This window comes from Nestor notabilis, unplaced genomic scaffold, assembly GCF_000696875.1.
Source record: "Nestor notabilis isolate BGI_N333 unplaced genomic scaffold, ASM69687v1 scaffold9478, whole genome shotgun sequence".
Lineage (NCBI taxonomy): Eukaryota > Metazoa > Chordata > Aves > Psittaciformes > Psittacidae > Nestor > Nestor notabilis.
This window is the reverse complement of record NW_009941525.1, coordinates 54,055-76,480: the sequence shown is the minus strand read 5'-3', so window position 1 is coordinate 76,480 and position 22,426 is coordinate 54,055. Positions and strand designations below refer to the sequence as shown.

At 48.7% G+C, this 22,426-nt stretch overlaps 1 protein-coding gene across 1 annotated transcript in view; it reads right to left on the bottom strand.

Moving 5' to 3' along the window:
* The window catches only part of LOC104410692 (plexin-A2-like), a gene marked incomplete at both ends in the record, with an annotated part of 76,047 nt that overhangs the window by 18,715 nt on the left and 34,906 nt on the right, over positions 1–22,426 (bottom strand). The window contains 7 exons of the mRNA XM_010020937.1: positions 1,154–1,305; positions 6,723–6,916; positions 7,502–7,598; positions 9,419–9,619; positions 17,286–17,400; positions 20,381–20,477; positions 21,642–21,795. Of these exons, the coding sequence (XP_010019239.1) occupies positions 1,154–1,305; positions 6,723–6,916; positions 7,502–7,598; positions 9,419–9,619; positions 17,286–17,400; positions 20,381–20,477; positions 21,642–21,795 (1,010 nt within the window). The remainder of the gene's footprint in view (positions 1–1,153; positions 1,306–6,722; positions 6,917–7,501; positions 7,599–9,418; positions 9,620–17,285; positions 17,401–20,380; positions 20,478–21,641; positions 21,796–22,426) is intronic.

The window sequence follows — 22,426 nt, the reverse complement described above, 5'->3', positions numbered from 1 at the left end:
CATCCCTGGCAGTGTTCGAGGCCAGCCTGGACACAGGGGCTTGGAGCAACCTGCTCTAGTGGAAGGTGTCCCTGCCTGTGGCAGGGGTTGGAGGTGGAGGAGCTTTAAGGTCCTTTTCAACCCAAACCATTCTACGAGACATCACATATTGCTCCTCTCCTGCTCTGCCCAAATGACCCTCAACACCTCAGCACTTTGGCTACACCAGAACAACCCCCTGAAAACAGCCCCAGGAACACGTGTCACTCTGGGAGGTTCACTCGCCCATCCTCTCTTATATGCCTGTTCTGTAATTTTTGGTTGACATTTTCCTTAGTGAAATAAATGAACTGACTCCAGTGAAGGCCCATTCGGATTAAGCGGCTGTCACTGCCTCACACGCCTAACAAATGGCTGTGTGCAGGCAGCAGCATCGGCTGCATTTCAAATACAATGGGGAGCAGAGGGGGCAGAGAGCTCAGCGTCAACAGCAAGATGCTCATCAGAACAGTTGCTTAGCAAAGCAGGAGGAAACAAAACACTTAATGAAAGCTTAAAGGGCTGCTGTACGCCCTCAGAGAGTATCCAAGCACCACCATCCCCTTTAGGTTGTTCAGCCTGGAGAAGAGAAGCTGCATTGAGACCTCAGAGCAGTTTCCAGTATCTGAAGGGGGCCTACAAGGATGCTGGAGAGGGACCTTCATCAGGGACTGTAGTGATAGGACAAGGGATAATAGATTCAAACTTAAACAGGGAAGATATAGATTAGATACAAGGCAGAAGTTCTTCCCTGTGGGGGTGCTGAGGCGCTGGCACAGGGTGCCCAGAGAAGCTGTGGCTGCCCCATCCCTGGCAGGGTTTCAGGCCAGGTTTGACAGGGCCTGGAGCAATCTGCCCATGGCAGGGGACTGGAGGTATATGAGCTTTAAGATTCCTTTCAACTCAAACCATTCTATGATTCTATGCTTGTAGGAATGATGTGCCCTGGTCCTGGCACCATCCAGCTCCAGACCCATTTCTGCAAGGCTGGAAAGGGTGGAGAGAGGGTGTCTGGGGTCTGGATATGTTATTGGCTTCCTATGCGTTTGCTGGAGGTCAGGGAGGAGGTTTTGTGCGGACTGGCCAGCCCTGGGGACCTGCAGTGGGGACAGTTTTGGTCTGTGAGGCCACTCACTGTTCAGCGACAATGTAGTGCTCAGGCAGCGGCGTGCACTGCACCCCGGCCACCTGCACCCCACGGGCGATCTCTGAGAAGTCCAGGCCCAGGTTCACACCACGGATGGTCACCCTCGTCCCTCCTTCTGGTGGGCCCGAGACCGTCAGGATCTGGAGAAAAACAAAACACAGGGATACTGAGCTGGTGTCCACAGGCATCTGCTCCACAGGCTGCTCAGAGATGCTGAGTGCTGCAACCTCCACCTGCTCCTGCTGCCAAACCCAGGCCACTGCCACCTTCTCATGACTCCTCTGGATGTCTTTGAGAAGCCCAAGGATGCTGAAATCCATCTGTGCCATGCTCCAAAAGAAGACATTGTGGTCCCTGAGCTGGCCAAGAGGCATGGGCAGGAAGCCTTGCAGAAGGATGAGACTGACTCCTTTTTTATATACCCAGAATATGGTAAATTACCCTTCAGAAGTAGCCCGCTGCTTTGGAGATCTGTAACTCCTGCCTTGGCTGCTCCCTGAACGTTAATGTCACATTTTATTAGTAAGTTGGCACCTCAAATGACTTAGAAATGTTAAAGTGTGAGGTGTGTGCTTTAAAGCTGCCTGTTTATAGCCTGCCTCAGCCATAATCATCTCTGCTCCTATAGACTTTCATTAAGGACATTATCCTCTTCAATTAGGAGGATAAACTACAGTAATGCATAGTCACAAAATTGGACCCAAGACTGTCAAATAGTTGTCCTTAATCTGCCACCAGTCCGTTGTTGCTCTTGGATGAGTTACTAATATTCCCCATGCTACAGCTGTTACCCATAAACAAACATAATCCACAATAATGCAATTCAATTAATTTAATGGATAAATCTTGTTTAGGCTTGTTTGTTCCAGCCCTGCCATTGACAAAAGACGAGCTCTTCAAAACCTCTTCCTGAATGGAATTTGGCCACACATGCTGGGGTTCAGCCTGTTCCCTAAACATCAACCCCCCCACTTCCTTCCTCTGTGTAGACTTCAGCTTCTACCTCCCTCTGCCCTCAACCACACGACTGAGGTTTCTGATTTATTCACCATACACTCTGTGTTGTGCTGCTGCTTTCCGTAACTCACACCACGTCGCATGTCTTGTACCATTTAGCTCTGTGAAGCTCTATATGCCCTTAAAAGACACTACAAAATCACGTTGGATTGCATTACACCAAGTCCTGAAGGCCTGCACCAGTAATGGGAATTACCTCAGCTCGGCACTTCACATACTTGACAGTTACAATTGTCCCTTGCAGCTCTAGAGTATGTTAAAATGCATTTGCTGGAGCACTTACACTTGTGGGCTCATCACTGCTCAAAGGAAGTCCCAGTTTGCCATTTCCTGACCTCCCCACAACCAGTGGAGCCTCCCCACACAAAGCAGAGCTGATGCTGTATTTTCAAGATGTCCTGACCTGGAAAATCCCCAATATGGAGCTCCCTCCACTCGACCTAGATTTTAGTGGCCACTAATTGAACAGTTTTGAAGTAACTGTGCCACAAAGCAGCCCCAGGGTTAGAACAGATGCATTTGATTAATTACAGCTGGAGAGATTCAGTCAAAATCACAGAAAGAAGATAAGTCTTAAAGGTCCCGTCACAGTAAGTGCTGGTGACCCCTCCAAGCAGCAGCCCTGGGTCACCTCCTTGTGTGGTAGCCAAGGCATCTCCAGCAAATCCAGCCCAGGTGTGCCCTAACCCCAGCCTGGCTGTCCCGGGAGCTGCAGGGCTGGCAATGATCACATTTCACATTTCTAATCAGAGACAGACAGGATTAGGAAGAAATATTCCCAAATCTCAAGCACTAGACTTCGGTAGAGTGGCTTTTCACTCAGTGAAGCTGCAAAGAGCACCTAAGGAAAACCAAGGCCATTACAAGAATTATACATCTACTGTTTAGGGGCCTGCATCTCTGCTGGAAGTTTTTTAGGTTGTTTGCAAAACTGCAGCAGTTTGGAAGTCATTGAGCTGTAGATGAGGTGTGGGAGGCAGGGAAACTGGTTCTCCTGATGTCCCAGATTACCCTGAACAGGTCACCTCTCCCGTCCGTATCAGCCTCACTTGGCATGAAACAAATGAGCAATCCACCACCCCTAACAAAGGTTTTCTGCAAGCGTGAAGCATTGTATTATTCCCAGAAGGGATCCAAGATGAAGTGATGATCCAGATCACAGAGATGAAGTGGGTGGTGGTAGGAGCTTGGTTACCTTCACGCTCTGCCCTTACACCACATAAGGGATGCAGACGCATCACTGCATTTCTGGTATTGCCACTCCTTACTTGAAACCAAGGTAGGGATCCCAAGGATCCCTGAGGTTGGAATCCAAGCGATCCCAGGGATCCAGGAGCCCCAACAGTGCTAGCACACTTGCCTCCCCAGCCTGCAGAAGACACTGCTATAACGATACAGGATAAATGTTCTCAGCCTCACGCCTTGCCGGCTGCATGGTTCAGCATTCCTGACAAAGCAATATTTAGCCTCCAGAAGAAGCCTGTGCACAACACAGGGACACCTAGGGCTGGCTGTGGATCCGATGGGATTTTCCTTCCAGAGCTGGAGGCAAGCCACGAGCCTAAGACCATCCTACACAATAACCCCTTGGCATCTGTTAGGGTGCAAAGCAATCACCCGGCTTGCAGAATAAATGGCATAACCCCTGTCCCCTCCCAAAATGTCATTCACCTTCCTTCTCTTTGTCTCTTTTCATCCTGCTCTAAACTAGCTGGATGCCAGCTGATGAGCCCAGCGGGGAACCAGCACATAAGCATTGTCATCCCAGCATGATCCCTTCTTGTCTCTGCCTTAGCTGATAGCACATTCAGAACCTAATTGTTATCTCAGCAGAGCAACTCCATTATTCAGCCTGACACTGCCCCCCCCCTTCAGCTGTTTGTTGCACTGATGTTATATTAATGAGGTCTGCAAATAAATGAATAGGAGATCAGAGTGCCTCTTGTTCACAAGAAAACGGAGGGTTATTTATTTATTGCTCAGACCACAGACCATGTGGAAGTTTTACACTGTTAGAGGGACACTGTGGGTGATGGCTGGGCCTCTCACTCAGAAACAGGACTGAAAAGATCCTGCTGCTCATTTACTTTTAAGGCTATTAAAACAGAATCTCTTCTTACTAGTTATGCATCCCCCAAAGGCACTGGTGCCTCTGAGCCAGGCCCTTGACCTCTGGCTTGATAGAACCTGGCCACATGAAGCAAAAGGAGCAGGAAACAGCCCGTACTGAAGGCTCTTCTAGTCTGAGTTATCCAGGCTGTGACATAAGCCCCAGTATGAGACCAAACGCTGTTCCCCCATTGCGTCTGTCAATGCTGGTGCATGCAGGATGGAGAACGTGCCACCAGACCTGCATTAGACCTGCCAGGAGCAAATTGGTCCCAGCAGGGCACAGGGGTCTTTTCCCAGCACTGGATGTTGCAAACTGGTACCCAAAATACTGAAACAACTCAGACGGCAGCAAAAAGGACCCAACTGCAGTGAAGGCCGTAAAGGTCTTATGGTCTCCAATATAATCTCAGGGGAAGGGGCTAAAGAAGTGCCGTTGACAGGTCTGATTTCAGCCATCTCAGTGCTGGATGTCGAAGCACACAAAAAGGCCGCTGCTTCCCTCTGCTTCATTCCCCTTCTTTTTCTACAACAATGAAACTGGCAAACTTGATTTTTCATGAAGAATAAAAAAAACAAAGCTGTAAATTCATAAGGAGCAGGGTGGGAGGTGGAGTTCAAGGAAAACCACCAAACACTGTGATCAGATCACAACAGCTCAGAGTGCTGCCAGAGTCAGCAGAGGCCATGGGATGATACGTCCCCCTGAAACCTGTGTTTTCTATTGCTAAGCCTCTCTGTGGAATAAGCCAATCTGCCAAGGAAAGCACAGATTTCCTCCTTGATTCCCACATCTCTGAATCCACTCAGAGCAATCTCCTGAGACTCAGAACATCCCCTGGCAAGGCACCCTGCTCTTCCCGCTTTGAAGGCTGAGACACAGACCTGGTGATGGAGACAAGAAATCTGTAGCAGCAAAGCTTTGCTCTTTTCTCCTTGGACAGAGACCAAAAGTGTTGTTTTCAAGCTGGATGGTGATAAAACACTTGGTGGCAGCGCCATGCCTGCAGCCAGCCTGGCAGAGCTTAGATGCAAGTCACTGGGTGGCTGGAGCAGTGCTTTTCCCCTTCTCTGCTTAGCTTAAGGAGGGTTGAATAAATGACTTCTGAGACTTCGTCAATGTAACAACGGTCTGAATGGTTTATGGTGAAGGAAGTCTCAGGCAGAGGCTGTTTTGCTTCTCGCATCTTACAGCACAAACTTGTGCAAGAAGAACAACACTCAGATAAGAAATCTGTGGTTTCTGAGTACTGGCAGGACAAGGTGAATATCTAGGCAAGCCTTTAAGGCTCATTTTATCTCTCTGTAAAGATAGCTATGACTTGCCAAACCAACCAACCAAAGGACAGGTTCTCAACATTTCTCAATGCTTTCATGTCTCTGCATGGTCGGAGCCACTTCTGCTCCTCTGCAGCCTCACAAGCTCCACTCTGCAGCACACAAAACACAGCACAAGAGAAATACCTGCCCATTAAATATACAGTGCAGCTGAGGAGAAAGTCTAGGAAAGAAATACCAAAAGCCTACTAATGTCCCTGAGGATGGATGGACCCCCCATAGTCACATCCTCTTCCATCCCCAGCCCCGATACAGCACCACCAGCCTCTGTGGTTTCCTCCCCTCCTCCATAAAAAGGAGGATGATGCCTTCATCCCAAGGCATGTGAGAATGAGCTGCTTTAGCTAAGCTGGTGTAGAAACTAATGTGAGTTAAAAGGCAACTTCCACATGTACTGGGGTCCTTTTTCAGCTGGCAGAAGCCTGTGTGCTGCCCCGCCATGAGCATCAGTGCAACAGGCTACTTGGATCCAACACCTTCTGCAGTTATGGCCACACACTCAGGGCAAGGGAGGCTTTTTAGGAGGAGTTAATTAAGTGTGAAACCAAAGCCTTCTTTCATTCCCACCTGAGTGTCACTCCTAATGGTAACGTTAACAGACCAAGTAGAGTTTTACTGGTAAAAATGCTCCTGGGAGACATTTTGCATCCCTCAGTGGCCTGAACAGAAACAGCAGAAGCATCATCTATAGACTAATTAACTCCCTAGTTTAATTAGCATTCTTGCAACAGTCCGTAGCGGTCACCCCAATGCTGGTAGCATCACTGGCAAGTGACAACTGCCTGTGGGGCAGTGGGCTGAGCACCCCAGCCACGTGCCTGGATCCACACATTAATTTCATGGGAAGCAGTGGAATGTTTTATTCCTTGTTCTTCAGCACCAAACAGACTATGGTGGCTTTTCAGGCAAGAAAGAGACAGACCCTAATCCATTTTGGATGGAGTGAGGAGAATCATGGAATAACTTGGGTTGAATGGGACCTTAAAACTCATCCAGTTCCAACCCCCTGCCACGGGCAGAGACATCTTCCACTACAGCAGGTTGCTCCAACCTGGCCTTGGACTGGAGAAGGACCGGAGATGTGTGCTCTTACCTCGGTGATGCGAGGGTTGGAGCACTTGACGTTCCTGCTGGACCAGTCGAGCCAGGGCTGTGCGGAGGGCGCGCTGCAGTGCGGCCGCAGCGTGCACTTGGCCTCGCCGCTGCACCAGCCGCACTCGAACTTGGGATCAGCTTTGAGGCAGAGCCCACAGCTCTCACGCTGGGCTGCACACTTGTAGAGGTGCACTGTGGGAAGAGGGGATGGGCACTGAATGCGAAGTCAAGAACTGAGTCACATGGAACTACAGCTGCTCTTGGAATTATAAGCAAAGGCATATGTTGAATTTTCATAGAATCATTGAATGGCTTGTGTTGGAAGGGACCTTAAAGTGCCTCCAGCTCCAACCCCTGACACGGGCAGGGACACCTTCCACTAGAGCACATTGCTCCAAGCCCCTGTGTCCAAGTTGGCCTTGAACACTGCCAGGGATGGGGCAGCCACAGCTTCTCTGGGCAACCTTTCCATTGTCTCACCACATTCTCATCAGGAAGATGATTTTTTCCTAATATCTAAATGTAGTATCTAACATCTTTTGACTTAACAAGCTGTAGATTGGACTTGCATATGTGGTTCCCACAGCCCAGGCTGTATCAGTGGCGCTTAGCGAGCACCACTATCAGTGGAGCAGAGTGAGTTTGCTCTTATCCACAGCAGGATCCACCAGGACCACAATGCCTCTGATGGCAGCTAATGCTGCCCCAACAGCCACACTCCAGCCCCATCACCATCCTCCTTCCCATGCCTTGAAAGCTAACTCAAGCAGACTTTACCTTTCAGATTCTCCGGGTTGTCAATAATGAAGTTCCCATTCCAAACCACAGCGAAGCCCACTGCTAAGTTGCTGATGTCCATCCCATCATAGAGATACTGAAGGAGAAGATTGAGAATGAAATGGTTGGGAGGATGTACCAGAGGCACTAAGAGGAAAAGAATTCTTTTTTAAAGAACCCATGATTATTCTCTGCTTAAAACCCGCTGATGTCTGAACCACCACAGTTCTACACTTCATCTCCAGGGTCCTGCTTTGACTGCCTCCTCCTCACCAGGAAGAGATAATTAAATCAGATCTAGTCCTTGTGAGAGGTAACAGATTAATTATTTCACACACAGTGGTTGCTCGTCACTCAGTCTCTAACTTATCAATATAGCCCCTCCAGTTAATCAGAGTGGAAGGACTGCTGCTTTCTATCGTGTCACACAATCACCATGCACCCTAGTGTGACTGGGAGCTTAAAAATTACGCTGCAAAGTTCTGCCTGATGAAAATAGGCCACAGATGAGAAAAAATAGATGGTGCAGAGAGGTCCTTTCCCAATCTCTGTTTCAGCCTAATCTAGGATAGCACTGGCTTGAATTATCACCTTCTCATGGACATCCTGAGGGCTGTGGCTGAGGGAATCTGGATGCTTTAGGTGAATTCCCTGGGTATTCTGAAATTCCCATTCTCACAATGAGCACCAATGAGGCCTCTTTTTGTTATTCTCTTTCAGTAAATCAAGAGCTGCTAAAGAGACTTAAAAAAGTGAATGAACATTGCCACTCTCTTTGGAATGAGGGAATGATGATTAAACCAAAGCAGATTGCTTTGACTGTCCCCTGTGCAGTAGTTGTACAGTTTTAACTTTTATATTTGGTTGTCCTGATTCACCTGGCCTGAGTTTTACTAAGTTGCTGTGAAAGTAGATCTTCTGCACAAATGATAGGCTGTGAGTACAGAATTGCCCTTATGCACTCTACTTACCACTTCCTAGTAGCCTAACAGGAATAAAAGTGTGTCCCTAATGTTTATAAATCTCTTTGGGTAGGAAAAGTACTCTATAGTATTAATACATTTATTATCCACCAAGCTGCAAGGCCCAAAGATGGCCACTGATATATAAATATCCAGTGAAATTGTTAAAAATTCAAAACTTCATTAACAATTTAAGACCATCTGCGCTGAATATTAAAGTGGACCCTGTTCTGCTGCCTAAACCAAACTGAATGTGCCCTCTTTGCCCATGGACATCTTCAAATGCATGGAAAGGGGGAGAAGGACCATAGTCTTCTCTTCCCGTCCTCCAGCTGGAGTGTGCCACATGAGACCAAACATGGGCTGCATTTGCCATTCATGTTTTGGCACCCCTGAGTACCTGCCACAGTGACTTTGGGTGTTCTGGGTTAAAATGTTCCAGGTCCATCGGCAGGGCTAAGCGCCATTCTATGGAGGAGAGCCACCCTCCCCTGCCTGGCTCCTCAGCAGCATCATTCAGATGATTTCCCGCTCTCTGCTGCGCTGTGCTCTCTCCCCCAGCAGTTTTCCTTTCCCCCGCCTTCCCTGCACACGCTGCTTTTCAGCATTACTATATTCATGCAGCTACCGTGACCTGGAATTCGACAGCTCCCCGATAAGGGGTCTGTGATTCGCCTTATCTCCCTCATGTGAATTAGTCTGCCTTAACACCTTTGGTTGCATTCCCTCCTCCTCCTCCTCCACTTTGGTGACCCCCCTCAGTCAGACAGGGAACTGCCAGATAAGGGATCTTCTCCCAGCTGGTGCTATAATGAAACACCTTGCACGGCCACGGCAGGTTCCCACCAGGAATTCAGGATTAGTTTAACTCCTGATTTTCCACTTTCCTCATGGCTGAGCCCATCCATCCCCTTCGCATCTGACACCCATTTTGGGCACCGTGCTGGTCCCTCACCGAGCTGTTCTGGCACTGGACGCTGGAGCTGTTGAAGCGCAGGGCAGGCACGCGGTGGATCACGCCTTGGATGCTGAGGACACACTCGTACCCGCGCTGGCCAGACTGGGGCTGGGGCAGGTTTCTTGCCTTCAGTGTGATGGGTTTCACCTCTCCCACTGGGATCAGGATCTCCTCTGTGGGGAAGAGCTGGGGACAGTCCTGCAGGAGCAATAAAAGAGAGGGAGAGGTTACAGCAGTAATGGTGATCTGCAGTTCCAGCCAGGTCTTGGTCCCTGCTCTGACGGGCAGGGCTGATGCTCGAGCACATCCTCAGTGCACAGCACCAGCCACTTCTCCGTCCACCGATGCAGCTGCAGGTTAAATGCAGAATCATAGAATCCCAGTCTAGTTTGGGTTGGAGAAGAGACCTTAAAGCTCATCCAGTTCCAACCCCCTGCCATGTGCAGGGACACCTTTCACTAGAGCACGTTGCTCCAAGTCCCTGTGTCCAACCTGGCCCTTAACACTGCCAGGGATGGGGCAGCCACAGCTTCTCTGGGAACCCTGTGCCAGCGCCTCAGCACCCTCACAGGGAAGAACTTCTTCCTTATATCCAACCTAAATCTCCCGTTTAAGTTTGAACCCATTACCCCTTGTCCTATCATTACACTCCCTGATGAAGAGTCCCCCCGCGTTGAGGCTGACACTGATTTTCTCAGCACAGAAGGAATGTCACTTATTCAGAGAATCAATGGAAGGCTCTCTCCCTGCTCTGAGCTTGCCGTGGGTTTTATCTGCAGAGACACAAGCTCTCACCCTGCCCACCTGCAGCAGTGGCTGTGTGTTATCAGCTGCTCCAGCTCTGCCTAAGCCCCACTTCTCCGGGAAGGCAATGGGCTGCTCCCAATCCCATTTCATCCTTACACCCCTCGGCTATGTGAAGCATGGGATGTGCTTCCCTCTCGCTACCAGGTACTGTTCTGCTCTGTGTTATCTGAGTAAAATGCCTCCATTAATTTCTGAGGTGATGTTAATTTCTGCTCTGTCTGTTCCACCCCCTGCCATGCTCCGACACCTCACTGCGATGCTCCTGCCTGCAGCTCACACAGCTTTAAGGTCCAAACCAGTTTAACCCAAGCCAGTACGTGATTCTCAGCCTTAAGCCTCCCACTCTTGGGGCACAGGCACCCCAAGTTTTTTACATTAGCAAGAGCAAACCCAAGCTGCTGGCCCGCACAGGGACCGTGCCAGCCCCATGAGCAGGAGGAAGGTGATGTCCCAGCCAAGCTCAACGATTCAAACCAACGGACACCAGCTCCTGCTGCAGATCAAAGTCTTTCTGCACCTCCAGGATGCAATCAGGAGCTGCTCCAGGAATGCACTTTTCCAAGTCAAATGCAAACTGAGAAGTATATTACAGCCAGAGCCTCACAGAACTATCAATCACCCTGCCAGGCCACAGCAAAGGCATTTTGGGAGACAACTAGAAAAAGGGAGGGATGCTGAGTTCCAGAAGCAGGGAGAGGCTGCTCAGTGGGAGCCCGGAGGAGGAGAAGGGAGGCAGTGGGGCCGAGACAAAACAGTACAAAGGCATTTCATTTCACTTCATTCACTTCACATAAAGAATGATACTTCATCCTTGATGATCATTCTATGAACAAGTTAGAGCTCAGGAGTTCATAGCTCAATGCAGTGAAGGAATGTGCAAGGATAGTTCCCCAATCCCTGAAAACAGCCTGGTTTTTGAGTACAAAAACCATCACGCAACTGGAAGCAGTCTTTAAGTCTTCCATTGAAAACCACGTGAAAATATTTCAAACATCTGTGTGATTGCAATAAAGGAGCAAAGAAAAGAGCAAAATGATGCTGCCTCCAAAACTATATATTCTGAAGACTAAGCACAGCAATTAAAACATTAAGTACAGAGAAGTGTGATTTGCTTCCACTTCTGCCACTATCTGTCCAAAATCATGCAACTGTAAATTAGTAACAAGTTTTAATATTGCAGAAGATTTTGCTGTCTCCAAAATAAAAGGAAAGTCTCCCTGCAATCCTCATTCCACAGATGAGCAGACCTCCAGTTCCCCACAAGCATGAACTAGGTCACAGAATCCCAGACTGGTTTCAGTTGGAAGGTACCTTAAAGCTCATCCAGTTCCAAATCCCTGCCACAGGCAGGGACACCTTCAGCTACACCAGGCTGCAACAAGCCCTGTAAAACCTGGCCTTGAACACTGCCAGGGATGGGGCAGCCACAGCTGAAATGAACAGCAAAACAAGACCTATCAGTGCCTGGTAATTGTACAACGTTCCTCCCATAAGATCTCAACATTATCTCTTCATAACACACCAGGAGATACAGTTTCTTCTCAATTTACATACCCACAACTGCAGCATGCAGAGAATAAAGGCTCTGACCATCAGAAGTATTTACATACTGTTTAACTCTGATTTGCTTTGATCTAATGGAACTAGGTACCTAAGTACCTGTAAGCATTGACACTGAAGGATTAATCCCAATCTGAAGTATAAAACTGGACTGACATCTCCCTTCCCTCTCTCAAATCCCACACTGGCATCCCAAGCCCTTTGCCACCCTGCCAAGCGATTAAAGTCCATCACCCAGATGGAAACGCAAAGAGAGCCATCACCATCCTCCCCAGGCTCCCACCAGGACTGCATATCCAGGGAGAAAATCCCCATTTCCCACTAATGACCGTGACACACGCCAAGCCACGCTCCCTTCTCTAGCTCCCAGCCAGGCCGATGGGATGTTGTTTCACTACTGGCTCAGGCAAGTAGTAAATGAGAACCAGATGCTACCCCGGTTTGGAGAAGGCAGTAGCTGGAACGGCTGCCTCATAAACCCTTTTAGTGGCACTTTTCCTTATATATTTTTGATTTTATTCCTAACAGGGACTTTCATGGATTAACAGCCAAGAGCAAGTTTAAACTCCAATGGCCAGAAAGCAGCTATGCTGGGAAGGGAAAAAAAAAAAAAGCCCTTTTCTGTAGTGGAGCAGGACTGCAGGCTGGAAGGGAATGCCACTGTGATGCCTAGCTCGCAGGTTCCTGCAGACCTTGGTATCATGGATCTTATCATGGATCTAGCCCCCAGCTCAGCCTTTGCACCACCACCAGCAAACTCCTAAGATTCATGGAGGCTTCCATCCATACTGAGTTCACTTTGCATATACGTTCTATGGTGCACCGCAAACCTGTACCTCCTCCTGCTCGAGATCTGGCTGCATTTAAGGTTTTGCATTCAACCTTAAAGTCATAGAATCACAGAACAGTTTGGGTTGGAAAGGACTTTAAGATCATCTAGTTCCACCCACCCCACCATGGGCAGGGACACCTCACACTTAAACCATGTTGCCCAAGCCTCCGTCCAACCTGGCCTTGAACAAGACCAGGAGGAAACAAAGGTCCTCAGCTCTGTGCAAAGCCCGTCTTTGGGAGAAAAGACATAAAGACAACCTGGAGCCACAGTATCTTTTATCACATCATGACTGGAAACAAAAAAATCTCCAGTCACATCACTAGTAGGAGAACCTCAGTGCACAGTCCTGAAAATAATGAATATGTTATGGACCATTATCCTTCCTGGCCACTGCCATTCGTGAGCTGACTGCTAAAGAAACGCTTCTCTCTTTAGAGATATGGGAAAGGACTTACATTTGAAATCTGCTCTCTAGAGCTGAAAATGCTGGTAGCAAAAATTATTCTGCCATCATTAGAGGTGAGTAGGACATAATAGATATCTTTCCCTTTGGTTTTCAGTGGGAGAAAAAAATCTCACATTGGGATTCTGGGGAAGAAGAGGCGTAGAGCCTGGGAGTGCACACCGCTGGGAAGCCCCCGGGGAGGCAGCTCCTGTTTGTAGGGCTTGATTCTGCACTTCCCCACACTAGGAAGAGCTGAGCATCCAGAAAACACAGAATAAAAGGGATACTGCAGCCAGAATATGCAATTTGTTCTATAATCAGTTTACTTTGGTTTTTAGTTCATGAGAAGCAAAGCCTGCAGTGAGTTAGAAAGGCCATTACCGCCTCCTCTCGCTGAACAAACACGTCCTGAATCCTCTCATTATCCTGCTTGACTTCTGTGAACCAGAATAAACACAAATCTGCTGGAGAAAGACAAGACTCTGATGCAGGAGTGGCACAGACTCTGCCTATGAAGTATCACTGCACATCATTTACAAAGGCATTTTATGCTTCTCCAACACTTTTTAGCCTCAAAGATTCCAGGGTCTATAAATATCTTAAAGCCTCCCCTTTGATACACATGGCTCTGGAGCAGAACACAGCACCAATGGTTAGTATTTGTGTTTAAAACAGAGCAGTTTTAGTAGGTCAAATATTGTTCTTATTTGGATAAAAAATGCCTAGAAATGGGATTTAGCCCAAATAGAAGAAAAGACACTGTTTTCATACTTTTCATCTTAAAAAAAACAGCTCTCCACATATGTTAACTTGCTACACATACTTGAAAGTTATAAACATAAATGAATCTGGCACATGAATGTAAACCTCTGGCTCCCAGTTGTGTTCCCAATGATGTAAATTACAGATCCTGTCACTCACAGAACCACATTATTCGTCATTTATGCTACTGGAAAGGAGAGTAGACCTTGCTCCTCAGAAACCAGACATGAAAAGAAAGGCAACTCCTACCCAATGCCCTTCTGTCCTGAGCTCTGCGCTTTACACATGTGCTGCAACCTATTAATGGATGAAGTACTGCGATATTTTTCTTACTATTGGTATACTATTGGTACTATGTGGTACCTTGTTAGACAAACACATCCCTCCAGAAGTTAGGTGTGACCCAGCAAAGTCATCTGCTGACTCTGGTGGACCTAGATGCGGCACCATGTTATCTCCTAAGTATCACAGTTCCCATTTAGATATTCAACAATGGGGATTAGAAAAACAGACATGAAGAAGGTTTGATTTTGTTTTATATCCTTCAAGGCACATCAAGCAGCATTTGGCATCTAAGGGCACAGCCAGGGGCAAAGATGTTGCCCTAAACCAACTGAGAATTTAGAGTCGGACTGGAGCCAAAATCTGGCTCTGCATTAACCTCCCAGAATCTGAAACACTCTGACCCCTATTCAGCATCTCACACGTGAAATGGCATCATCTGCACTCAGTAGACATGAAAGAGGGACAGAATCCCAAATTCTGGGTAAGTAACACGATGTATATGGTTCTAGCCTCCATTAGGATAGGCTGTAAACATGCCTATGTATCTACATTCCTCTTTTATACATCTTAAAAGAGACATCTTATAGTCTCATGCACATTAACCCAGCCACCTCAGACACATTAAAGTGGTATCACTATCACAGGCCTGATCCAAAGCTTTGTGAAGTGAAACAGTCAGTGCTATACACCCACAGACCTCTTCTTAGAGAAACTTTCGTGGGTGCAAGCCAGCCCCAGACCTTTGCGTGCCCATTGCTCTTTGGATAGCAATGTCCAAGCAGGCACCTTTGTGGAGAATGAAGCCTCAGGCTAAGAAAAGGCTAAGAAAAGAGAGTTGCTTACCTAATTATTATCTGACCACCTGAAAGCAGAGGCCTCAAAAGAGCTGGGTTTACCCCATGTCAGAAACTTCCCACCAGCCGGAGGATGTTAAGAACCAGCTCTGCCCTGGAAGACATCTCTGCTTTAAAGGCTCTGAAGGGTTCTGTATTTATCTATCAATGACTCCAAACCAAATCTGTGATTCTATGATTTACCTTGGTCAGTACAACCAGGAGATGGCAAGGAGCAAGTGTACAGATCATGAAGAAGGGCTTTCTTTCCCTTATCACCTTGTAAACCAGCTGAGGCTTTGAGCAATTTTCCCTCCTCAAGATAGACTCCTAGGAGCATCAAAGGGAGTTTGTTACGCATCGAATCCCACTGGGACATGAATTCTGACGGGCCAGGAGTAAGAGGGAATATTAAAGATATTTTTCTCTTAAATTAAATATAAAGGCACAAGAAAATTTCCACCCCCACGTGAACATGTGCAAATCTTACATGAGGGAGGCACATGGGACTGAAAGTAGGGCAGCACATGCTGGTGCTGCTTGCTCCATGGTGGAGGCACTGCTATGGTTATCACCATGCTCCAGCTCTAAACCCAACCTTCTGCTAGGAAGGGAGTGATGCTGGTAAGCACGAACCTTTTGCTAACACATCAGGCCATGCCACAATGAAAACGTTGTGATTTGAATTGTTTTCAGAGAGAAAATTCTTTATGAGGCATTTATTTCATGTTTTGTGTTAGCTGGAGTGAAATGCCCGTGACAAAGGCATTAGCACTGCACTGTGTGTACTTTAAATAAGCAAGCAAATTAGCTTTTGGTGGCTGGTTTTGCCTGTTCAGAGGTCTGGAGAAGTCACAATGAACAGTGGAGCATCTGTATCGTTAATCATCAACCCTTACCAAAAGTTATCACTAGGAAGGTGTGATAGCACATGAGAGAGCGCATAACATCCCCTGGTAAGAAACAACCTCTACAAGATGAAGATGACAAAGGAAGTTCTTTGGAGATGCAACAATTCTGTGATCCCAGCAGGAACTGGCAGAGATACCAACTCCTCCACTTGCTCCCTCTGTGTGATTTCAGGCAAGTCCTGTGTGTTCCCAGGAGAAAAACTGAGATAATGGGATTGTCCTGCTTTACCAGAGAGTTCTCAAACACTTCTGAGATCATGGGGTTGAAGACCTATAGAACTGAGAACTACAACTGTAAAGCCTCAGAGGACAGTGATGCTTTGAGTGTGAAGAAGAAAAATCCCCACATCACTCAAGAGAAGGAGAAGCGAATGGGTTTGCTTTCTCTTGTTATGTTGAAAGGAAGTTGCTTGACTTTGAACCGGACTGAGAAAGCTTTTGGTTTGTCCCAAGGGTGGATGCTTCTCCTTGGATATCCATTCCCTTTGCTGCATGGGACAACACTTTGAGGCTGCTGCTGTAGCTTCCTTCTTGTCCCTTGCAACCAGCAAGGCTCCCTGTTATACTGCCCACCCCTTGGTTCTCACTGAGGTTTGTGCACATGCAGTTCATTAACGTTTCTTGCCTTGTATCCATGTGCCTTCTAGCAGCATTTTAACCAGAAAGACCCCTGAGTTAAGTTTCAAGTTTACTATTGGTTTAGCAGCAGCTAAAATCACTTCTTTTTAACAGCTCGGAGTCCTACTCTACTGACCAATCTCTTCTGCTTTTCTCTATTACTCACTGATAAGGGTTTAACTGGATGTTGGCTAATCCTACTGTCCTTTCTTCTAACACTCATGTATGCCCTCACTCCTGCCTTTCCCACTTTCTGAGACACAAGATTTTCAAAGGACCTTTTAAACCCTTTTTTATCTCCTTAGAGCTTTAGGACCTGCACCCATTTCAGGTGCTACAAAGCTCGTGGAGGGGCAGTAAGGATGAAGAACAGGACCTTACCAGCGTCAGAGGCTGTATCTGCCCTGTATCTAGTGAGCCTGAAGCAGGCAGCAGTGTGGGAACTGGACAACGGGTGCAGAAACCTCAGACCAAGGGGTTAGTGGTAATCTTTGATCAGGAACTGAACAGAAACTCCTTTCATCCATGGATCCCTCTGCCTTGGGACATGCAGGAGACCTGGCAGAGCTGTTGATGGGCTATGCCTCCTTCCAACCATTAAAAGCATTTTTGGACTTGAGCCCCACACCTTTTATTAACTGTTAAGAGAGATGGCTCGGGGTCCACAGCACTGGAACCTGCATCAATTCTCTTTCCCAAAGACTGGAGCTGTTCACATTTGTAATTCCCTTCTTAATCAGTTCACAGTCGAGCTCCTGCCATAACTTCAGACAGCAAAGAAGAAAGAGCTAAAACCCTGGTCCAGTACCTCAGAGACGTTGATCCGTCCCTCCTGAAAGGAGCACGTCGTGGGGTCGTGGGTGCAGAGGTTCCGGTACTTGCACCAGTGGCAGCGGAAATCACTGTTCACACAGGACAGGCACCTGGGGGAAGAAAGAGGAGTTTTAGAGGAGGTTATCACCTTGGGGGGTGTATAAGGTAAGAGACAGGCCTAGCCAGGAGCCCAGGTTCAGGCTCCTTCATGGGAAAGTAATTCCTTTGGAGGGATGTTCAGTTCCAACGAACAGGTTTGGGAAAACATGCGCTCAAGAGACAGTCTTTAAGCAACCTCCCAATTCATTTAGTAATAAAACCCAGGCTGGGATTTATTGCACATCATTGCACTGGTGTAAAATAAAGCACAATATTGCACAGGCACCGGACTTGGGGTTTTTTTTAGTTTCTAGAAAGTGGGAAACAAGGCAAGGCTGGAAAAATTGGATCAGTTGTTTTACAAGTCAGGAATGCTTCAAGTCAACAGTAACACTTCTGCTTGGCCTTGGAGTGCAGCGAGTCCAGCAAGTGCTTTTCATAGATCACATAGAACACAGATTCACGTTGGAAGAAATAAACTGTTTATGAAATGCTTTTGAAAGAACACAGACCCTTTTCAGACATAGGGTGGCCCAGCTGCCAGTAAACTGCCTGGGGGGGGAGGTTCATTCCACACTAACTGGCTGCCCATTAGAGACACGGTCCGTGAGAGCTGCTAATATCTGCAGTGACCATCTCCTTGTCTATGAGGCCAACCCTCTGTGCCATGTGGCAGTGGTCTGGTGACCGTCTGCTGGGCTAAGCATAAGCTGTGCCCATGGGATTCAGCTCCGTGGTGTACGCTGCAGTCCAGAGATGGTGGTGCTGCCTGGAGCAGGCAAGGATGCACTGGAGAGATCCCAGCATCAGTGCGGGTACATGAGCATCAGCAGGGAAGCAGGAGCATGGCTTTAGGGAGAAAACTGGAAAGCAAGGGATGCAGGGCTCGGGGCAGAGGCTCTGTTGCCAGCTGGGCAATGCCTCTAGCAGGCTGCTGCCACAAGAACACATTTGAGTTTTAATACCTCAATTGTATTTTCCTTCTGAGGCATTCATAGTGACCTTAATAGCTAAGGAAGCTTATTCTAATCATGCGCATGCAAATCTGAGGAAGGATATCCAGTGCTGCAAGCTTTTTTAATTACTCATTTGTTTGACCCATTTCAGTCCCTAGCACTTCTCCCACCTGCCCTCCAGCTTTCCCAACTGGTGCCAGTGGAGGAGGACCTCTCTGATCACCCAGGCCCATGCTTGGTTTGGCATCTCTCACTCTACTGTAGGTTTCTGGCTGGTGCTTTCAGCTCTGCTCAGCGCTGGCAGGATCCTGAGCAATCACAGGCTTACACCAGGTCACCACCTTTGCTCTTTCATCAAGCTTTCTTAAGGGCCACTATCTCTCTTTTGCTTCAGAAACTGCATCTTTCCACCTCATCTATTACTTCTATTAAAAGAGATTTAACACAGAAGCCATCACCACATTCACTGACCCACGTGCAGCTCCCTGAGATGCAGAAATTCATGCACCTGGGTCCTGAACCACCTCAGCACAGCTGCTCCCCTGCCCTCTCTAGACACCCTCACCATTGCAATGAAGAGTCTCAGGATCAATAGGTCTCTCTTCTCTGCTGGCTGAGACCTGTTTTCCTCCTTCCTTTTTGCATGCTGTGATTTATTCCTGCCAGGCTGGCTCGTGCCCTTGTTGAACTCCCTGATAACAAGTGTGGTATGATCTAAGTGCTGCATGATTTACCACCCCGTTAGCACTTTATCTCCAAATACAAGCTGGTGGAAAGGCATGGTCAGATGAAGCCAAATGACAGGCCAAGGAAGATACATTGCCTCTCCCGATTCAAACTCCTAAGTGAAAACAGGGGTCTCCGTGATGCCATCCCTCATGCAAATTCAAACCCATGAGAATGCAGAGGAACTGCTGGAGGGGCTGCAAGTGCTCACAGCCAGGAGAGGCTGGTGCTGGAGAGCCCAGCTGAGGGACAAGGACATAAGGACAGAGCTGTGCACAAGATGTAGCATGACAGAATCACTGGGGTAATGGATACATGAAGAGGCACCATGAGGGGACTGAAGGACTCACAGTGCTCTTTTCATCCTGGTACCTCCGCTCAGTGCTTCAAGGTCTGTAAAACTGTTTTTAAGGCCAGGCAGCTGCACCCAGCAGATGTGTCCATGGCGGATACATTTCCACGATGCTTAGCAGCACTGAACCCAACATGGAGCAGCTCAATGCTGGTGTACTGGGCTCTCAGGGGGCAAGCAGGCTGCAAGGAGCTCCTGCCACCAGCACTCCTGCTCACTCCATCTAAAATACAACTGCTGCGCTCAGACCCCAGGGCTGGAGACGTGCAGCTCAGTCCCTGCTGCTATCTCCTCCTGTATCACCCCATGGAGCATCCACACAGCTGCCAGCACCCTGCTGTCCTGGGCAGCGTGCGCAGTGTGGAAGGGCTCTGCCTCCTCTGATTGCCTGCAGCCTACCTCAGCACCCTCTGCTCTGCCTTCACTGGCTGCCTGCAAAGCTGCATCTGAGTTCACAGTTGCGGGATCACGCAGCTTGGGGGCACCAGCAGGTTAAGGTTTATTCAGGCTCACTCCACCTGCATCTCCCAAGGCACAGAAAGCTACATGAGCACCCAGAGATGTTCAGAGAAGACAGACAGAGGTGGGCGCCCCTTCTAACACACGTGTCTGCTGGATGAACCAAGGAGAGCAATAACCCTGCCAGCTGATCCCAAAGCCCAGCATTCATTTCACAGATTTAGATAAGGTATTAGGCAGAAGTTCTTCCCTGTGGGGGTGCTGAGGTGCTGGCACAGGGTGCCCAGAGAAGCTGTGGCTGCCCCCTCCCCTGCCGTTTAAGGCCCGGTTGGTTCAAGGCCAGGTTGGATGGGGCTTGGAGCAACCTGCTCTAGTGGAAGCTGTGCCTGCCCGGGGCAGGGGTTGGAACTGGATGGTTCCTTCCAACCCAAACCAGACTGGGATTCTGTGCTCTCAGAGGTGTTTAGCTCTGCTCAGGGATGGGAAGGGAGCACTCACAGCTGGTGGGCACTGCAGTTGTAGAACTTGAACTCCGTGCTGACAAACATCCTCCCGGTCTCCCGTGACTTCAGCTGCAGCACCACGCCGAACCAGTCTGGGGATGCAAACCAGAGCCTGTCAGTCCTGCCAGCAGTAAGGAAGGAAGCAACAGCAGGCACAGAGTCACCCACTCCCTGCCTGCCAGTGTGCTGAGCCATCCGCTCTTGGGATAGAAGGTGGCAGTCAGGTTGCTTTCATCTCCTTGCTCCCCCCATGGTGAGTCTGCAGCAGTTCCCCAGGCTGGGGGCTGAGCATCCCCCCCCAGACCCTGCCCTCAAGTACCCAAGGGTGCTGGGCTGGCTGTCTCCAGCAATGACTCCAAACCCAAACAGACTTGATGGCAAAATGCATTGGAGACACAGGGTCTAAGCACTGCACTGGGTCACAGTCAAAATGATTCTGGAATCTCGTCCTGTCCCCTAAAGGATTCTGTCTCCAGTATAAAACCACTGCTTTAGTCTCCTCTGAGAAACAGCCCAAGAATTGAATGAGACAATGCTGGAAACGAGAGCATTAGTGAAGCTCTTAGCACTGAGTTAATTAAGAGCAGATTGCTGTGTGGAGCTGCTGTGAGTAAGTCTACACTAGGCCTACTACCATGGCAGCTCGCAGCCCCAGTGTTCACCAAATCTCCGGCTCCATATAATGACTTAGAAACACAAAGATACCAGCAGGGAAACACAGCTGACACCTGGAAGGATGCCAAGGAGAAAATGAGTTTTAAGCAAGCAGCATTTTGGTTATGGGAAGAGAGAATATGACAGCAGTGACATTAATGAGGAAACAACCCAAAGATCAGGACCGAAAAATAGAAACTGCATCCACCTACTTGTGGGTGCTGAGCCAGGCCAAGGGAGGGCTCCCTTAGTCCAGATCCACCTGGTGAGGCAAGGCTATGAGCCCCTGGCTCACTCCTGAGCACACCCAGATGGGTCCTGTCCTGCCTTGGGGAGCTGCCTGGCTGCACAGCAAGAGGGGTAAGGACAGGGCAAGCACTAGGTGCTCCCTGCTCCCACCCTCATATTTCCCTGTGTGTGATGCATTCCTAAAGGAGTATTTTCCTTTAGCTCCCTGGGTTCAATGCTCTTTGACAGGAGCACCAATGTTTCCAGCAGCAGCCCCAAAAAGGGTCTGCTCTGCTGAGCAGACACTTCCAAACCTACGCCACACTTTCCGGTGGCACAGATATTGTGTTACTGTCCAGAAGTCAGTGACTTACCTTGATCCACGGGTATGGCAGGAACATCTTTCGCTGCTGGTGAAACACACACCACCTGGCTGCCCGAAACCTGCCCTTCCACCTCCGTCAGGTTTCCGAAGAGACAGGTGACCCCAGCTGACAGGTCCGGAGCATCACTCACAAGCAGGCTGAGCTGCAGCCAGGGAGAGGAGCAGCAGAAGAGGGAGACAAAACACACCCAGGAACCTGTTAGCAGGCAGAGCTGCCCCAGTTGCCTTCGTATTTTCAGTCTGCTGCTTTCCCATTCAGTACTGACCCCCTTAAATGATCCGTCCACCCACAGGAGGTGGCCAGCTGCCCTTTCTGGGAAGCAGAGTTGGAGGAAGCAAGCCAAGGATGAAGGTTCTTTACTGACACAAAACTACCTTGCTGAGCCTGGGGGCTCTGCAGCTCAGGAGAGGTGGCAAATGCAGATTTCTGTCCCCCTGGTTGCTCTATAGAAACGTTGCCACCCTCAATACCCATGTCAGGAATGTGTGACAGCAGCAGCAGCAGCATGTTGCCCTCTCATGCAGTGACAGCCCCATAACAACCTTCTGCATGCATAGGAGAGGCAGTCCTGCCTGAGGCACATGTAGGCATCAGAAGCAAGTCCCCACTGACCCCATCATGAATGGGGACTGTCCCCGTGAAAAACCAATGTGTGAAGGGGTGAGTGGCCTCCCAGAGCCCCACACCATCCATCACCGAGTGCCGGCGGGGAGCAGGCAGGGGCTGCAGCAGGACCAGCTGGCGTGGGGTGCTGGGGGGCTCCGAGAGCAACA